We start from the raw sequence: 18,173 nt of genomic DNA on the forward strand, positions 1-18,173 counted from the left end.
GTGTCCACATTTTATTATGATTACCTGAGCGCTCTTGAGACTGAGCATAATAAATGTGGTGAAATGGGAGGATTCAAATAAATCATGTAGTAGTATTAGTAAACATATGAAGAATACAAAGCATGAGGTTGTAATTTGCAGCCAGCTTGGTGTTTCAGGGACCATAGCAGGTGTTAACAGCATTATGACGTTACCTTTGGCCTGTTTATAAATGTCTGCTCTGCTATGACATGTCCTGTCGAGGTTATGGAAGCTCAAAACAACGGCAGTGGGATTAGTGGGACCCGGGGCCTGACTGGGTGAATAAGTGGCACATGACACTCTCAACAAATGATGGCTGACACTGAGTGAGTTAACTGACTGAGATGGCATGGACAGCTCAGAGACAAAGCTGTCCCTCTGCGAGTTCGTCACTTAGAGAGTAGGATACTAATAAACAACAACAGGACAGCAAAGGTCTCATATTCTTTTGTTTATTCTTAGTATTTCTTTAGACATGAAATAAAGAAAAAAAACTATCTTCCTTACAAAACATCGGTGTGAAGTGTTGTGCAAAAAGGGATTACAGAGAGAACATGTGGAACGTCACACCACACCCAGGCCAGAACAGCAGAAGTAAACAGAGAGGATCGGGGCAGAGACAACTCACGTAGTGCAAGATGTGCCAGTGGTATTAACAATAGTGGTTTCTGTTAGTGGGTTATCAGAAGTGGGTATGAAACCAGAATCCCTCTGGCACCAGTTAGATATAATAACTCCAATTCCACTAGACTGAGCCTTCTTTGAGATGCTAGTAATGCGTAAACCAAAGGCTCGTCCTGCCCACTAATACGCCATCTGCCTTTCTCATGTCCCGGCTTGGTATTACAATCACTGACAATATAGCGGTGGTGTACGAAAATGCCATTTTAGCAGTCTCTCATCAATTGCTTACCACAACATAACCCTGAGGGTTACCCGCACAAAGCTTTGTCATTCATCTGCTGCTATGAATTCACTCACACACTCGAAACGTGTGCCACAGACTTGATTAATGAAATGGAAAACACCCTCACTTACAAATAGAGCACACTCAGTATCCCTTATGCTACTCAGAATCATCTGGAAATCCTGTATGACCAACTTTTGTAATTTTTTACACAATATGTAACATACTCTCTTACATATCTTAGGCTAGTCAGTGGTATCATTTTGTTCAGTCAGGTGTGCAAACAGCATTCTTTCTGAGAATACCCTACCTATTAAGAAAAAGGTGCCATCAGGAGTGTCGGCTAATGACAGAATACAGGCCAACTATCCAATATACATTTTAGGCACTAAAACAAACACAAGAGTCACTCAAATATCTCAAAGTTACAATATACTTTACCATTGTTTGTGGTTTTAAACACATTCACACTCATGACGTAAACACAGCACTTGTTTTCTTCACATTGCAAGATGATTTAAGCAGGCACATGGATATCTTACAACAAATGGAGAAGCGCACATAAAGTTTCATCCTGTACAAAAACTGCCTATGCATAGATTCAGCACACAAACACAGCCATAAACCATTCACACTCATACGGTATGTGCATCATAGGCAAACACACAAATCCTTAACACATGATGATGGAAACATTGAAACGTCACTCCTCTGGTCACACACACACACACATACACACACAGACACAACTGTAGGACAATAAAAGCCTATTTTTCAGGACATGTTGTGGGCATGCTGCAATCAGTGCTTCAATTGACGTAGGTTAAACATTTTAATACAACATGTAAATACTGTGAGAGATATGCTGTGAGTATCATCAGGTTGGAATGGCAATAATAGCAGATAATTGATCTGATACAGTCTTGATGGATTTTTACAATATTTGGTTCTTAAATTAGTTCAAGACATTAGTGAATATTAGTGTATATAGTATAGTATGTGTATATATTTTATATTCTGGATTTAAGGTTGGTGAGATTAGTTGTCTTCTTCATCATTAAGTATGATACAACAACCATTCTATACACTAACAACATTCAGCCTTAAGGGGGTTAAACTGGCGTACACATGCAATATTTACAAGGCTGGCGTATGTGTGTGTATCTGTGTGTGTGTGTGTGTGTGTGTGTGTGTGTGTGTGTGTGTGTGTGTGTGTGTGTGTGTGTGTGTGTGTATGTGTGTGTGTAAAGACCATTTTAGTATTACCAAAATGGGTTTTGCGGTTCCTTCACAGATCCAGACTGGAAATGAGGCATATTCACTGTTTTTCTTGAGGTCAAAGGCCAATAATCATTAGAAGGCCTTTGTTAATTTTTAAATACATGTGACCTGAAAATCCGATAGTTTGTCCATTTAACACTGAGGCACATTCATTTTATTTATTTATTTTTTTGTAGTTTTAGTCTATACATTATATCAATTGATCTTAGTATCAAATCTGACATCTAAACCTATCCTATCATATGGCTTTTTAAAATGCTGACATATTGTCTGATATCAATTTACTTGTAAGAAAGATCTGTTAGTCAGGAAAGTTATCATAAAGGCCAGTTGGTTGTAGATGAATCTACTTCTTACAGTTCTCCTATATTTCACTGATCATTTGACTGAATTTCACTGCTGTCTTTTTGTGCTTCTCTCTTGAATCCAAAATGCTTTTTTGTTGATTTCAGTGCACCAAACCTGGACTGTCATTGGTTTTCCAGTGGTCAGTTAAAACATGAGGTAGAGACATGCATTGTGTCCCACGAAAATGTATCTTAAATCGTGTCGACTAAACATCTACATATTTCCAAACTCACATGGAACAGCTCTGGATAGACAATGTGGTGGTAATGAGAACAACCTCATGGGGCTATTTCGTAGCCATTAGATGCTAGGCATAAGTATTTAAGCTTTTGCCCAGTTTCGGAGTATAGGGCCAAAGATACAGTGTGTTCCCTTTTTTATTGTCAACAAAACCTAATAACACAGAGGAAATAAAAGTAATGCCTTATAATAATAGTAATGACTAAATCAAGATTCTAGTTTCTATCAAAGGCTGTGTACTGAAGTATTTAAGTAGTTTAAAATGCTGCCTAGCAAAGGAAAGGAGGGAAAGAAGGATAAAAAAGGGGAAGAATCAAAGATGGAATGACAGACAAAAGGTGGGTCGGAGAGTAGACAAGTAAGGACAATGAAATAGAAAAACAAAGAAACATGTTCTAACTATTTGAACTTACCACATATTTTCAGTCTGTATTTCTGCTTGAGAAAGCCCAATGTACAGCGGGAACATGGTGGTCCTATTAAGAGTTTCTGCCGGCATGAGCTTCCTATTAAATTGTAAGAATAATGGGATTTTTATAGAGCCACTGGGAAATCCAGATCAAAGACAGTAAGTGGTTGATCCAGACATGAGGGATCAGTCTGTAAAACAAATTTTAATCATTGGAGATATCTACTGGGAATCTCAGTCTCAATCTCAGAGACTATAAATAGTGGTGTAAGTGTTATTAGTATCTCCTCTCGTGTGGTTATATTGCGGATGTTTTTGAGGCCAAAGGACTGGTGCAAGTATCTCATAACATCCACATTTCATATGTACAAGATGGCAACAACAGAATGCCGTTCTGTGGACAAAAGGGCTTTCGTTTACATTTTTTGACAACAATGTCATCACACACATTAGTAAGTTTGGGATGGCATTGGTTTCACTGTGGGAGACTGAGGATTTCATGCATTTTGTTAGTTTTATCACATGCTGATAGAAGAACAAGTATTCAGATGGGAAATGGTGGTTAGTTCAGGTCAAAGTTGTTTTAGTTTGAATGAAATGTTGTAAACCTTTCTGGCTGCCTCATTATGTTAGAAAAGACCTTATTTGGAGTTAACATTTTAGTTGTAAACTCTGCAAAGGATTTCATTTGCAGTCTGGCAGTTTTACTGTGGAGTTACCAAAAAAAAAAAAAAAACAAGGCTGCAAGGTGTATACAACTAAAATGTTTAACAATCCAAGAGACGCATTTGTTTTTATGAAAGTCTCAAAGGTTATGTGTTTGACAAGTGCGATACTGTTATCTAGGTAATACTGTGTTCAGGCATTAGGTCAAACTGAAGTTCTCGCCCCAGTTTCAGTGGTTTCTTCATTATTTGGTAGGGGGTGTTCGATTGTCTACTGTGGTGGAAGATGGAGAGGATCTGTGGGGCTTCCCTTGGGTTTTTGCAGGGGCAGTTCTCAGGTAGTGGTGGTTGAATCCTCAGCCACAGTGCCCTCTTTGCTGGCATCCATTTTGGCCTCTAGTACGGCACCACTAGATTTCAGCTCCACTTCAGGGGTTTTAGGGGGGGCTGCTTTTGGAGCTGAGTCTCCGATAAGATCAGCATCATCTGGGCCTGGCTCAGGTGTACCGTTGGTAATAGGTTCTGGTGTGGTTGGTTTGGGGGTCTCAGGTGTGGGGGCCAGGGCACTCTTACTTTCAGGTGTTGGGGTTGTGGCTTTAGGAGTAGCTGACTTGGGCTCCAGGCTTGGGCTGGGTGCAGGCTTTGGATCAGCTGGACTCAGGCCAGCCTTGGGTTCAGGGCTTGGAGCTGGGCTAAGCTTAACATCTGCTGATTTGGGCACATCCAACTTCACTTCCACAGGCTGATCAGGGGTTATCTTGATTTCAAGTGCTGGGCTGGCTTTAGTTTCGGCTACTGGACTGGACTTAATTTCCATCACCGGTGGAGCACTTGGCTCAACCTCAGCAGCAGACGGTGCACTTGGCTTGGCTTCAGGGGCAACAGAGATGCTTACAGCCTCAGAGTCGGGGATTTGGTCAGGGGCATCGGTGTCAGTGTCCAGTGGCAGGGCGGTGTTAAAGCCAACACCAGAGTCACTGGTCTCTAGGTTACCGATGCCAACCTCTTTAGAGGAAACTTCCAGACCCTGAGTTCAGACAGACAACAAGAAGGAAAACTGAGACACAATCAAAACTTCAAACAGATTCAGTTTTAAGAGAGAAATGGGTCATATTCTCACCTTAATGTCCACCTCAGTGCTCTGAGATTTCTCTGTAGTGTCAGCCTGGGAATGTTTGGATTCCTCACTGAGTTTGGTGATGTTCTTTACCACCTGTGAAGAGACACACAGATACACAAAACAATAGTCTTTCATTATGTCAGTGTAATACTGGTTACTCTTACTACTGCATTACAACTACTTTTGAGACTTGGGGAAAGCTTCTTCAGTGTGATTTGGTCTACTTTAATGACCGCCACAACAGTTGGACAAAAGAACACAGATAGAGAACTTAATACATCCTCTTCACTGTCTTGTGTCTTTCAGTGTATCAACCTGCCAAACCAAACAATTACTAAAGCTGCAAGGTCCCCATCTACATAATAATATGGACATTTTGAACCAATATATATATATAGATACTATAAATTAAATAATCCAAATAAACATTGGATTATATCCCCCCAAAAATCTCCACAAGTATAAATTTAATCAGGATACACATCATCAGCATCACATTGCCATTTGTATATTTGTCCCTCCGACCTGTCTGAAGGCCTCTCCCTCATCCTCTTTGCCAGCATTCTGAGCAATCTTCTCCAGGTCCGAAGCCCTCTTGGCCCTCTTCTTCACTTTGATCAGGCAGGACAGCAGGCAAACCAGCAGAAGGAAAACCAGCAGGCCTAACAGGGCGATGATGGCCACATACAGTGACTCCAGCTTGTAGGCTGCATGACGGCATGGTTGGAAAGGGGAGAGAAAGACGGAGGTGGGAGAGTAAATAATTCAACTGACCTTTCATTGACTTATTGAAATTCCAGTGCATGACTACAGCAGACAAAAGAAAAGGAGCATTCTTTCTTTTTTAGGCTCTACTTTTGCCCCATTGAGTCACAGCTTTAGTTCATTTTTCAACCAGTCCTTCTCAGCCCATCCCCTCCTTACGTTGTATTTCCAGGTGGATGATGGACACGGGGAACCCCAGTAAGTCAGTAATTTTGAACTGGCCTGCATCTGAACTCCTGACCTGATCCAGGAAAACCAATGAACCCTCCATCGACAGACGGTCCTCAAGACCCAGCTCTGTTCGGGCCTAGAGAGAAAAGACAGACATTCATACCCTAAACTTAAAATAAGAATCATGATCAGAACAGCAAATATACATATAACATTAATGAATAATGCAATAAAGAAAATAAAAAACACCAACCACAACTGTAATATAAAAAATCACACCGGTACAAAAGTGGGTGATCCTGTGTTAAATGTCCATTTGCTGCATTTGTCAGCTATAAACCACATCTGGCTTTTAGCACAGGCACACAAAAAGCTGCAAAATTATTTAAGAGGTTATAGGTAATAGTCTTGAAAATACAGATAACAATGCAGATAGCAACAAAGAGGGGAAAAACTACAACAAATGTAGAATTGTAAAATGTACAATTTCTGTATATTTTACATTTGGGCGTTTAATATAGATATTAATATAGATAGATATTAATATACATTTTAACAACATGAAAGTGTATATTTTACACATAGTAGCTTTCTGTATCGTAACCACACAGAATTATGTACTAAATTCTGTAAGTACATGGTACTAAACTATGATATAGTATAGTATACAAAGTTTCCCCCTGGCAATTATTTAGTCAAGGTGGTAAACCACCTGGATTCTGAGTCATCTCATTCTGATTAATTTAGTCAGTAGATGAGACCCTAATTATTAAAAATCATATCAAATATAATGGCTTTTGCTGTGTGACACAGTGTCTGTGGTCTTTTTCTCTAAAGGTTAATGTCATAATTCATAAGAGTGTATTCATTTTTTATGATGTTAGTGGAAATTTCTGGCGAGGCGGCCCTCCTCTGCTGTAAAACACTCCAGGCAGGAAACCCTGGTATAGGTTTATAACTAAATATGAAACTACTTATTATTATGTTAATAATAATTAATATTATTATGTTATTGCATTTTCCAGTACACAGTATACAATTCTTCTACATTTATTTGTATGAGACATGGAAACTAAACAACACAGAAATGACATGACATGAAACCTAATACCACTCCCCTGTTCTCCAATGTTTGTGATTATGATTTAGTAATTTTAAAGTAGAAACCCTTTTGATGACTTTTCAATTATTTTTTTCTATCCCACTACAGAAAACAAATAATTCCAAACAGGACTAAAAGGAAAAAAGAGGCTAAAATTACACTTGTAAATTCTCCCTTGTCCATCAGCAGATAGGGTGTGGGGTCACGGTTGCGGGTGTAGTTGAGGCGAACTAATGAGCTGTTGAGTATCAGGTTGATCTTCACTGTTTTTCCGTATGGCAGCGTCACAAAGTTTTGGTGCTCTGAGAAACACGCACAGAGGAGAAGCAAGGACATAGAATAAATACATCACAGCTCTGTTTGAATTTTTAATTTGAATTTTTTTTTTTGCACAGAGGTTACAAGAAAATATTACATAGTAAAAAAAGTTATATTAATTGTGCAGGAGAGAGGAAGGAAGCCCAGAGGGCTTATACAACGTCCTCCCCTTCATTTCAACAAGCCATTAAAAACATACTGAGTCATGAAACAATACAACATCAAATAGACAAAAACCTATATGGCAGGAAAGAAGAAAAAAAAGAAAGGAAAAAAAAGGCCCATGGATCACCTAAAATGCATTAGCCTGATAGAGCCCATTAACGTTTAGGTCTTTAAAAGCCATCATGGCAGACAAGAGGAGCGTAATAAGTAGAAGGAAAAAACACAACAACATCCTGATGGAAGGCGCTGGTCATTTAAAACAGGTCAGGCATGGGAGATGACAAAATATATGATCTGTCGTTGTTTATGCCCTCACCTCTGACGTTGAGACACACTTTCCTTTTAATTTGAAGTTCTGCATCCCTGACAGTGTAGCTGCCCTCGTCTGCACCTGTGACAGTGCTGAGAGTGATGTGGCGTTCGTTGACGCTAATACGACCCTCGTAGCCCTCCCTGGAAATCCCTGTACTGGTCAGCAGCACCAGAGCAGGTCTACAGGAGGGAAAAATCAAAGAGAATGAACTTTCCTCCACTTTCCTGGTTAATCTGAGACACTGAAACTGTCTCAGTGCATATATATCATTATAGATTCTCTTTGGTTAAAATATCAGTGTAATTTTGCTGACTCTACCTGGATGTCTGGTTGGCCTCCACCGCACTAGGCCTGTACTCCAGGGTGATGGGAGGAATTATCCCCAACAGCGGAATATGGTAGTTGTCTCCGTATTTAATGGTCTGCTCATTAGAGCAATCTAGAAGGTAAAAGCAGGGTGATAAACGGTTTGTTCTTGAGTAAAAGGAACAAAGTTAATTACAGTGGACAGGAAATTGCCTGACATTTGAGTAGGAAGAAGTGAAGGAAGAGAGAGCATTTATTTGCTTCAGGTGAAGGAAGAAATGATAGAAATAGAGATTTAGTGAGAGAGAGGACAGTTAGGGGTGAAGGACAGAAGAGGACGAGGGAATGGCTTGACAGATGTGGCGAAAAGGGGACAGACTGCCGAGAAACAAAGGAGCACCAATCCAAGAATATCAGGGTAGCTAGAATAGGAGGGTAGGGATACAAAATAGAGGGAAAGACAGTAAAGACAAGATAAAGACAGGAAAACAGCAGGGAGGGAAGGAAAGAGGAGTGGGTTGGCAGTTAAAGAGCTGCATAATTACTGCCTGGCAGCTTCTGCATGCCCTCACACTCTGAGAACACATGTGATCACACACACAAACACACACATTACTGGCACCATATGGCACATCTTCCACATCTTGCTCACTATAGTCGACTTTATACATGCTGGGTTTGAGCCCACCCCTCCCTCTGTGTGCTTGAATTATTTTCTTCTTTCTTCATGTTTGTCTGTATATGTGTTTAAGCTTTAAGAATTACTAGTCAGAGTACAGAGTCAACACTGCTGCAACTTGTAACACTCCCAGGACTAACAGGGTGTGTAACTTTAAATATAAAATTTAAATATAAATGTTGTGATGTTGTGATATATTCCAGTTCAAACATACCCTGCCCAAACCTTAAAACAGATACATTTTCTCTAGTAAACCTCTCTCTGTCCTCATGCCAAATGAGTACAATGCAGTGGGCTCCATTATCCTTCCTAATATATCAAACATTCATGTCATCCCGTACCTCGGACTATAAGGGCAATGCGTCTGACATCCTCAGGCTTCTCAGGGTTCTTCACTGTGTACACGCCCTCATCTTCCTCGCCCACAGCCTCTATAATGAGGTGGCTGAGTTGGCGGTTGAGTTTGGCCCTGGTATTGACCACGCCGCCATCCCGCATCAGGACCACGTCAGCTGCACGCGGAGAAGATCTGCTCTGAAACGTGACCTCTAACCCAAGTGAGGGCAGCATGATGTGGAAATCCTCCCCGTGGAACAAGGTCATAGAGTCCTCATTAACTGGTTTATATTATGAGGACAGGAGAGAGGAAGCATTGATAAACACATAAGAGGGCAAAGAAAGTTCACAATTTATAATTGATGAGTGTTAAACTTAGAATTATATATGAGGCACTAGTACACATAGTCTTACCTTTCACAGGGGCAGAGAGAGCTGTAAACAATATAAAAGAAAATAATAATTTCAACAGGCATTCTCAGATAACAGGATCCTTTTGCAGATTAATTACTATATTGTCTGTTGAATAAATTGACTGTGACTGCATTGTCAAACTGATCCTAAACTATCAAAAACACACAACAATTTCCTTGTCAAATTTACCAGTATAACACCTCAGTAAATTACAAGGTGTGGAAAAAAAAACACGATTTCCACATTTCAAAATTATTTTGATAGGGAACAACGTCTCTCGTTTTCCTTAACATACCTGTGGTGAGCAGAAAGGTGAACATGATCACACTGACTGTCCACATCTTGGCTGATTTCTTTGTGCCTAGAGAGAGAAAGAAGATTTAGGCAAATTAGTTTTATTGCCTCCAAATCTGCACATATTTATCATTATTTTTTACTCATTTGGTGCCCTTTGTTATCCTCTACTTAATTCTTCTTCCTCTTAATCAGTAGAGGGGGGGATATCAGAGGGCACACAAGTACCCCTTTTCTTATTCAAAGTGAAACTGGTGCATGACATCATTCTTGGATGATATCACCCTACTGAGGCATTGAACTGCAGTGAACCTCCCAGTCTTTTAGAAACTGAAAGGGTGCTTTCATTTTTCTTCATTTGACTTTTATTGATTTGTCTTTCTCAGAAGTAAGCAGTTACCTTTGATTTGAAAGCAGGTGGAGGGCCAATTAGTCTTTAAAACCAGAAATCACTGAGATAGGATTTATAATAGGTTGCATTGCTATCAGTTTAAACATTCTCTCTGAGCATCATTGCTAAAGATCCCCTCCAGACATGTTTTAGGAAATATAAAAAAATACTCTACTTTGAATAATTTGTGTCCAATTACCTTGGTAAAATCCTTAAAATGACATCTCCTCCTTCTCCTTCATTAAGAATCTTGAATATGCAAATACATTTCACTTCAAAGTTTAACTGCTGGCTGCGAGATGTCTCCTACTTCACTGAGAAGTCCATTCTCAGTGTGTGTGCACTTAAGGTTTCAAGTTTTCACATCACACTTGTGTAAATTGTATATTGGATCAGGATTGGTTTCCAAATAGGGATATTAGTTTCGGTTAATTTTGCTTTTGACAGACCGACACCCATTGACCGACAACTATAACTGTTTTTTTTTTTTTTCAGAAAAGTTACGTAATTCAGCTTTCATTTGTGAGAGCTGTCCCAACGTTAGCTTGTCTTATAGTTCATCCTTTTTCTCCTCAAAGTGTTTTTCAATGCGTTTAGTCACAGTAGCTCTCGATGGCATAACGAACGAATAACGGAACATATATAATAATAAGGCAACCCCGCTTACCTCTTCTATTGCATCTCTGTGTGTTACACATTAACTGGTTTTCCTGTGAACTGGTTATCTTTGTTCATATACGTCGGAAGTTTCGTAGAGAAATTTAGCTGGCCTGATCATGCCTGATTATGATTTTATATCACTCATAATTTCGGAGACCGGACTATCCATCTGATTAATTCAGCTTATTGATGGTTTATAGAGTTAAGTGAAACTGTGGGATCAGAAATATTCTAGACCCATATTTTGATGTATTTTCTTCAAACCCCACCCGGGTTTCAATACCAGGAGTTAAATCTAATGCAATCGGAATATTGTACTGTACAGTCTGATTGTATGGAAGTCTATGAGAAAATGACCCCTCAATTGATTTACTACCTCAATAAACACTTTCCTAATGAGTTTATGGTCTCAATCGGTAGTACCAAGTCTATTTCAATACAGTATGATGTTCATTTTGTAAATTATGGCCCCATTTAGAGTGAAATAGACAATAAAGCATTGTATGCTTTAGGGCGCTGCTACGTTGTGATTGACAAGTCGCTACCACGGCGACAACGTTGATTACGTAGCGTAACCATGGCGTAACCCCAGATCCACAGAGTATAAGCGTAGTTGCTGCTATTTCACAGTGTGTTTTCAGTTCATTGAAGTTAATTATAACATTTTGATCGCCTCAAAAGTCTTGTCCAGCATTTGGTTGTGATAAAAGAGCCTCGAAGGAGTCAGATGTTCAGTTTTTCTGATGAGTACATTTTGTTTTAATGGTTTTAGGCCTGTTTTTTGCTAGCAGAAATTAGCATTAGCATTATCACTGTTATCCATAGATTGTAAATGCACTATGCTAATCAAGCTAGCAGCTAGTGCTAGGGTCAGCGCCACCCTCTTTTCCAAATTGGGACTGCATCCAAAACTACACACAAACATGCTATTTAGTACAGTAAAACAGTATGTGAGATTTTTTAGTATGTCCAAAACCGTAGTATGAAACCAATAGTTCCTCAACTGCATACCGTTCCCGGGGAAATATTACAGTATGCAAGCACTGGACACTATGCCGGCATAAATATCCCACAATGCAATGCAGTAGTGACAACGATGGCGACAACATAACAGACAATGGTGGACAGCAACCACTTTGCTAGATGTAGTATATTTTTTATATTAGTTCAGACTTTATGGTTGGCACAGGTTACCATGGTTACATGTCTCCAACCAGCAAGGAGACTCGCAGGAAGTGATGTGATAATTACAGCTCAGTGCGTCCAAAAAGATACACACTACTGTTTATTCACGCAAAAGTATGTTAAACGATAGTACACATCTTGAGTATGTAGTGCATATTACGTTATTTGGTCACTTCTGGCTCCAAAAATCAAACATGGCGACGGTGAAATCCAAGATGGCGATGGTGAAATTGCTAAACTCGAGGCCTCAAAACTGCAGTCCACAAACCAATGGGTGTAGTCATGGTGACTACTGCCATATTTTTTTTTTACAGTCTATGGTTTTCACTCGTCATGAATTTATTTCCTCGGAGCCAGAAAATCACATTACACGAGTCCTCAGAAACTCCTGGAGGTTGAACTGGACTAATGAAACACTTTTAGTGCTGATTGACTAACACATTCACTATAAACAGACTTTAAAGCACTCGCTAGCCTAGCAACATTAATGCTACAAACAACCCATAATGCAACACTCTTTGTAGAAGTTGGTTTTACACCACTGCTTTCTCCATTCAAAAAGAATATCTGATGTTGTGAACACGCAATTGTCTAGCCATTAGCAGAGTGTGTATGCAAATTAACCTACAGACCCACCTGTTTAACTGGTCAAAAATATTCTTGGCGGTTAACGATTAACAGTTAACTGTTGACATCCCTACTTCCAAACTAGTCGTAATGTCACAGATCATGCTAGTAGGTGTACATTTTAAACTAAGATTTGAGGCGAGCTCAGAGAAACTTTCCTCCTTCAGCAGATGAATGTGAAAACAAATTCTGCACATACATTGTCCTGCACAGTGAAACTAAAACATCAAACTGAGGTAACATGAAGATAAAACATTTTTGAGCGGAGGGGGGGGGCTTAAAAAAATAAAAATTGACACATAATTCTGAAGTCTTTGTCAAAAATATAGGATTGTCTAATATAATCGTATAAAGTTCTGACTAGAGAGATACAAAACAGACATTAATGTCTTCAACATAATTTCTTCTTTGTTACATTCAGTATAAAACCTTATGAGGGGAACACAAGCTTTTAACCCACGTCTAGTATAATGATTCTTCTCAGCAGGAAAATACTAAAATAAGCCTTTGCTTAGGTGAGCTTCAAACAGTAAACGTCAACAGCAGGGAGGAAACATCATTTCTGCAAGACCTTGTGAAGGTTTCTGAGAAGAATCCTGATTAATTGCGGCACTGAGGGGATATTGATGATGTGAATGTCTTTCTTCTGTGCTGAGACATCAGAGGCGGCACATCAAGGGGTTCGTAGCAAAAGAAACTTTCCTATGGTTTCCATTTTAAAGGCCCAGGAGGGGACCGGGAGGAAACACCTGCAGTTCTCACAGTCAGACAGTGCTGCAGCTAAATGACATGCAGTCAAGGTTATCTATATGCCACACATGTATCTTTATAAAGTGCTGTGCTTCAACCTCATAATGCTTGATGCACAATGCTTCATTATTCATACAAAACACTCTCTTTTGAACTAGCATGCTTCTGAGGCCAGAACTTCACACTATTTGTATCTTAAAGTGCTCTAAGAATTCAATTAGGCTGTCTAATTGCGCTAAAAATCTAAAAAATCCGAAGAAACTATCTGCACAGAATCGTGCAGTCCCTGTAAATTCAATTTATCTGCCATTGCCTGCAGGTTATTAGTTGGACTTGAGACAAAAAAAACAAGCATAATTAATAGCATACCTAAGCTCAATATTAAATCAGGGTCAGAGTTGATTTATGTGTAAAAGTGAGTGTTGTTTAGAGAGACCATACCAGCAGGCATTTATGTCTTATAGAAATCCAGCCCTTTTAAGAGTATGTGCATGTTTACCAGGGCCACCAAGCTTTGGATCACCGTCAAGGATTGTCTATTGATTATGTGCCTGAATTAAAACACAGAATAATTCATGAATCTCAAGATAATTCAAATCACAGTGATCTGAATAATGACTTGAATGAGTTTGCAACAAGAAATGTCCAGAATGAGAAGGGCTTCACGGCAAACATCCTTGAACCTATGATGGTGTCTGAGAAGGATGCTGACTTATTGCAACACTGAGGGGATTATGCTACATTTTAAGGCAACATCTGAGGAAACACATGAAGAGGTTTGTGCAAAAGAGAACCTTGCTGCAGTTTTCATTTACAAAGCCCAGGACGGGACTGGGAGGGAACACCTGCAGTGCTCACAGTCACACTTTGCAGCAGCTAATAAACATACAGTTAAAATTAGAGTGTCTCATTGTAATATAACACATCCTGTATCTGCAGGAAATGATAGAGCATTGAGCCATCTTCACACTGTAAGTCTGCCACCTGTCTGTCTTTGTATACGTGCAACATTAATACACTTTCAAGAGCAACAGCAGAGAGGCCCCCATTGTCCCTTGTCATTTAAGGAAAATAATTGGGCCCTCAGACAACCATCTTCACTGTCTGTCACATCCTTGCACCACACTCTGGGAAGACAGAGAGCCTAAAAGCTCACTGATTTTATTGTAACTGAAACAAAATATGGAGCAAGCCTGCGTCACACAGAACAGTGTCTCTTGGCAAACAAACTTTTAGTGTCCTTTGTTACAGTCATCTATATAACTCAGATTACACTGTAATTTTATTACTGCAGTCCCTGTCCTTTTTCCGGGAATTCATGGCTTCCTTTCAGGGTTTGAACCATCGTTTTAGGCCGCTGCATCATCCACAAATCATAACTTTCCATCAATAAAATGGACTGTTGACCCCTGTAGCCATCATCATTTAATTAATACAGCAGTCTGAGACACAGGATGGGTTGGCTGCGAAGAAACAGAAAAGTGAACCGTATCCATCTGCTTGTCACAGCAGTGGGTGTCTTGGAGTCACTGCAGCCAATCTGTTGTTTCTATGCAGGATTTGTGACATTTTTTCAACATTTTTTCTTATTCTTGCTCATTATTCTTATTCTTACTCTTCATGCTCTTATTTCTATGTGATTTTGAGCATTTTCAGCCAAAAAAACAAACCTACATGGTCCACCTCACTGAGCACAAACATGCAAGCTTATGAAAACTCGTGCAAACCCACGTACATGCTTACTGACACATTGTCCTTTGGGCTGTAAACCATGGGCTGCAGGCACACACAAATATGCCATCTGCTATCCTTCCTTACTCCATTAGCCTCAGTCAGTCTTCATTCTACCTCACTGGGTTTTGACTCTTTCCTCTTTTCCTTTTCTTCCATTTTCATCACTTCTGTCATCACTCTCACATCTCCATGGTTTTTTTTTTTTTTTTGCCTTCCTAAACCTTCTATGTCTCAGATTGACAGCTCCGTATCATTGCTTGCTTCCTTTCCACCACATTTTGTCTTCTCGGTAGGACTCCTCTCAGCCTGAATCCTCTACCCCCCATCTCGGGGCATCTCTCTCGCTTCCCTTTTTCTTTGCATTTCTGTCTTTATCGCTCTCTCGCTCTCTTTTTATCATGTCTCTTTCATCCTCTCCTCCTCCTTATCTTATATAACCCAAGCCAGTGCATCCCACTCTGAAATCAAAGCCTGTGCCTGTGTTCCTTCTAACTCAAAACTCCCTGCTTACTGGAAGGACAGACATGTCTTTGTCCGGCGCTTTAAAGAGGCGGAAATACCTTCAATGACTGCAGATGTGGGGGCCCTACAAAGCTTCCTCTGTGTCTTTACCCTTCATCATTTCTCTTTCATTTTCACTTTCCTCTTTTTCTTTACATAAACACAGTGATGAGGAGAGATGACTCTACATGAGGTATAGTCCCTCTGACGATGAGGAGGCATGTTAGAAGTGAGCTGCAACACACACACACACAAATGCACATATTGTACACTCCTCTCGCAGCACTAGACATTTATAAATCATGAGGCATCAAAAAAGAAAAAAAAAAAGGATCTTTGTACCAAGAGGCACACACAAAGTGAAAGTGGAATGTATAATAAGGTGTGCATACTTTCAAAAACTACAGGGTTTCCCTTTGCTCAAACGAGGTGCATTCAAAATTCAAAAATTCGAAATTTTCCACTCTGACGATCCCAGTGGTTTAAACTAGTAGCATCTGCATCCCTACAACACATCTCATGTTTCAGATCAAGACAGCAGAAAGAGTTGCACGCAGTTTACACGCAAACAATCAGACAATCTAGAGAGGCGTCCAGACAAAATCCAAATGTACAGTTTAATGGTTAAGGTTCGTTTTTTGAGATAATTCCACCAAAGCTGGCTGCAGTGAACTAAAGGATGAGACAGGTTTCCACCATATTGCTTTCAACTGTCAGATCCATTAAAATCAGTCGACATGAGGGAGTGAGGAGTGAGGAGTGAGGAGGGGGTGGTTGGAGTTATGTGCAGTATTGACAAACACACTAGGAGAGGTGATAAGGGCACAAGATGAAGAATGCGTTTATGATACAGATGAGATAATTATGCAGATTGGAGTGGATCTGCAGATGATATCCAATGCTGTCATGTGTTGAGGCCTTCATGCAGCAGCTCTGGCCACAGTCTATCAGCAGCACACTGCAGACAGAGGCGACACAGCCAGAGAGCATCCTCTCAGATAATGGATGCTATTAAGCTGGACCTTGACTTACTTATATAAAAGACAATGTAGCCTCTGGGGAAGGAGATAAGATTATATGGAATATCATTTCTGATGACGATAGTGATAGCAGGAGTGATATAAATGATTTCAATTTTTGTATTCAAGGTGGACAAATGCAGCTTAGAATGAACCCACCTGTTTTCATTTAAGCTGTTTACATAGGTATTTGGCTATAATAAACAATTAACATCTTGCATCCTGCAATGCAATACAAGTCTGCCTTATATTTTTCATCATTTGAATCCAACTAGGAGACATAAATGAAATCACCCTAAAATATCCAATGAAGGCGATGCCGGCTCCATCCCGGGACCGTTCATTCAGTAATGTATTTTCACACCTTTCCTCACTGACTAGATCAGCGTAATGTGCAGCTGGCGATAAACATCACAACCTAAAGTCTAATCAGTCACCAGGACAGCCGATAAACGCGTGAACCAAAAAACTGCAGAATTTAACCCGTCATGCACCAGTCACATTTAAGACCCACGTCCGCAAAGAGGCACCGATGTGAGAGATGAAAATCAGCGCTCAGCAGCTCACCTTCCTTTAATTGGCCGGCTGGACGTGCGGTGCTGCAGTCCGCGGAGGTGTCTGGATGCTTTCAGAGGTGAAAATCTGCGTGAATGTCGCCTGTTTCTCCTCCGTCCGTCGTCTCCCTTCCTCTCAACCTCGCCCCCCTGAAGAGCAGCACTTCACGACTCGGGCTCAACATTTGGAAGATATTCAGAATATGTCGGGCTCGGGGCCACTCGACTCATGTCGGGAAACACCGGCCACCCTTCGCCCTCTAAAAGTCACCTGACAGTGAGGAGAAGGGGGGGTTACTTAGCAAGACTTGCAATTGACAGAAGATGCGGATACCACACAAAGTGCCCGTAAACAAATTAATCCCAGTCCAAAGTGGATGATCATGTGTACAGATAACAGTGAATGTGTGTCTAAGGGATGCAGGGATGCTGTGATGAAATACTTAAGCAATACATCCTTTCCCCAGAAATACCACAAAATATAGTGAGTGGGCAGAGCAAAATAGTCCATTACTATGAATTTATCTGTACTATAAAAATATAAAGTATGCTCATTTAGGGACAAACCTGAAATCCTACATTATCACACTAAATCTTAAAATGCAAAGTTGCCTGTACCTGTTCAGTACAACCCAAACTCACACTAGGATTTCTTGAAGAGTTTTCAAGAAATAAACATGAGTCATGGTGATCGTTAAAGGGAATAAGATTCTCTTGAATCAAGTCTTCATTGATGAGTCCCAGACCCCAAAAGAAGCAGCCTGTGACACAGTCTTTAAAATTGCAGTTTTTTTTCCTTCATATTTCCATGGAAATAAGTTATTTTTCACAGTAATAAGAAAAACATCACATTGTAGTAGTACAAATAATAATGTACCAAAATATGCAGATTAAGTAT

At 40.1% G+C, this 18,173-nt stretch overlaps 1 protein-coding gene across 6 annotated transcripts; it reads right to left on the reverse strand.

Annotated features, from left to right (window-relative positions):
- Positions 1 to 456: 456 nt before the first annotated feature.
- si:dkeyp-77h1.4 lies at positions 457 to 17,667 on the reverse strand. Of its 6 annotated transcripts, none has more exons than XM_042422929.1 (11): positions 17,289 to 17,667; positions 9,856 to 9,921; positions 9,561 to 9,581; positions 9,152 to 9,427; positions 8,144 to 8,264; positions 7,829 to 8,004; positions 7,189 to 7,331; positions 5,916 to 6,063; positions 5,517 to 5,698; positions 4,992 to 5,084; positions 457 to 4,898 (listed from the first exon to the last, which is right to left on the reverse strand). In XM_042422929.1, exons 2-11 carry the CDS (start codon positions 9,899 to 9,901, stop codon positions 4,206 to 4,208), a joined length of 1,899 nt encoding a protein of 632 aa, XP_042278863.1. In that variant the 5' UTR covers positions 9,902 to 9,921; positions 17,289 to 17,667; the 3' UTR covers positions 457 to 4,205. The 6 variants fall into 6 exon arrangements, with proteins under 6 accessions (XP_042278863.1, XP_042278867.1, XP_042278865.1 ...); XM_042422933.1 differs by lacking the exon at positions 17,289 to 17,667 and adding an exon at positions 12,727 to 12,861; XM_042422931.1 differs by lacking the exon at positions 17,289 to 17,667 and adding an exon at positions 12,251 to 12,515.
- Between the last annotated feature and the right edge of the window lie 506 nt (positions 17,668 to 18,173).

This window comes from Thunnus maccoyii, chromosome 10 (genome assembly GCF_910596095.1).
Source record: "Thunnus maccoyii chromosome 10, fThuMac1.1, whole genome shotgun sequence".
Taxonomy (NCBI): Eukaryota; Metazoa; Chordata; class Actinopteri; order Scombriformes; family Scombridae; genus Thunnus; species Thunnus maccoyii.